This window comes from Colobus angolensis, unplaced genomic scaffold (genome assembly GCF_000951035.1).
Source record: "Colobus angolensis palliatus isolate OR3802 unplaced genomic scaffold, Cang.pa_1.0 Scaffold114, whole genome shotgun sequence".
In the NCBI taxonomy this organism is placed as follows: Eukaryota; Metazoa; Chordata; class Mammalia; order Primates; family Cercopithecidae; genus Colobus; species Colobus angolensis.
In genome coordinates, this window is record NW_012112475.1 from 1,788,818 (window position 1) to 1,790,504 (window position 1,687).

A 1,687-nucleotide genomic window follows, 5' to 3' on the forward strand; every position below is an offset into this window, starting at 1 on the left:
CCCAGGCTGGAGGACAGTGGCAGGATCTCAGCTCACTGCAAGCTCCGCCTCCTTGTTTCACACCATTCTCCTGCCTCAGCCTCCCGAGTAGCTGGGACTATAGGTGCCCGCCACCAAGCCAGGCTAATTTTTTGTACTTTTGGTAGAGACGGGGTTTCACCACATTGGCCAGGCTGGTCTTGAACTCCCGACCTCAGGTGATCCGCCTCCCAAAGTGCTGGTATTACAGGAGTGAACCACCACACCTAGCCAGCAGAGGCTATTTCAGTGAGAGTGAAGGGGGCCTGGACTAGGAGTGGCAAGAGGCAGGAGGTAGAATCAGGACCGGAGATAGACCAGTTATGGCCTCTGGCTTGTAAATTTCGGTCTGTTCAACTCACTGTATTCATTCGAGCATTCACAGACCACCCCCTGCCTATTTGGCACTAAGGCCTCTCCACCTGGCAATCTTCCCATGGGGTTCTGATTCATGTTCACAGTTGCTCAGCTAACAGACTTCTCCCAGGCACAAATGCATGGCTCCCAGTGGCTGAGAGCAGGGCTGGGGAGCCCCCAGGGGGACTCACCTATCTTTTGCTTGGTAGACGCAACTGCGATGAGGTTCATATTGTGCAGACATACCATGTCGACGACCCACATCGGCTGGTTGTAGAGCTGCTGGGTCTGGTTAAGCTGGCCAGAGGAAGAGCAGAGGAGATGGGCTGGGAAGCATACTCAGTCCAGCACAGCTCCCCATGAACCTCTCCTGCCACACGAGATCCTGGAGCCACCACAGACTTAGCAGGGAGCCCAGCACTACCACTAAGACTAGTGGTGGGGGCCTTGGATAAACAGATAAACTCCCTAGCCTCCCTGGGTCTCAGTTTCCACATCTGTAAAATGGGCTTGAAGAACACCCTCTTTACAACCCCTTTCTGGAGCAGTCTCACAGTTCTATCAAAGTCTTGGCAGCAGTGAGCTGTGAACACACCACTGCACTCAAGCCTAGGCAAGAGTGAGACCCTGTCCCCCGACCCAAAAAAAAACCAAAGTCTTGAATATGCATAGATCATGATCCACGGATCTGTTTCCAAGATATTTCTATGAGTGTGTTTGCATCTACTCAAAGGGGACATTGCAGCTGCTGTTAGAGCAACAGGCCAGAAGCCACCTGGAAAGCACAGCCGATATCAACCCACACCAGGGACACCACCCAGACATTAAGAACAGGGGAGCTGTGCACATGCCAATAAAGAGCTGCCAAGAAATATGATTAAGTGACAAACCAAGGTAAAAAGCAACATTATAATATGCCTCCATTATCACATTTAAAAAGAAAAGGGCACAGTGGCTCATGCCTGTAATTTCAGTACTTTCAGAGGCCAAGGTGGGAGGATCACTTGAGCCCAGGAGTTCAAGACCAGCCTGGGCAACATAGGGAGACCCCATCTCTACAAAATTAACAAAAAAGGCTGGGCGCAGTGGCTCACACCTGTAATCTCAGCACTTTGGGAGGCCAAGGTGGGCAGATCACTAGGTCAGGAGTTCGAGACCAGCCTGGCCAATGTTGAAACCCCGTCTCTACTAAAAATACAAAAATTAGTTGGGCGTGGTGGTGCTCGCCTGTAATCCCAGCTACTTGGGAGGCTGAGGCAGAAGAATCACTTGAACCTGGGAGGCAGAAGCTGCAGTGAGCCGAGATCACACC

At 51.7% G+C, this 1,687-nt stretch overlaps 1 protein-coding gene across 1 annotated transcript in view; it reads right to left on the reverse strand.

Moving 5' to 3' along the window:
* EFCAB8 (EF-hand calcium binding domain 8) overlaps positions 1 to 1,687 on the reverse strand; it is a 96,199-nt gene that overhangs the window by 84,199 nt on the left and 10,313 nt on the right. Inside the window, exon 4 of the mRNA XM_011960620.1 lies at positions 567 to 672. Within this exon, the coding sequence (XP_011816010.1) occupies positions 567 to 672 (106 nt within the window). The remainder of the gene's footprint in view (positions 1 to 566; positions 673 to 1,687) is intronic.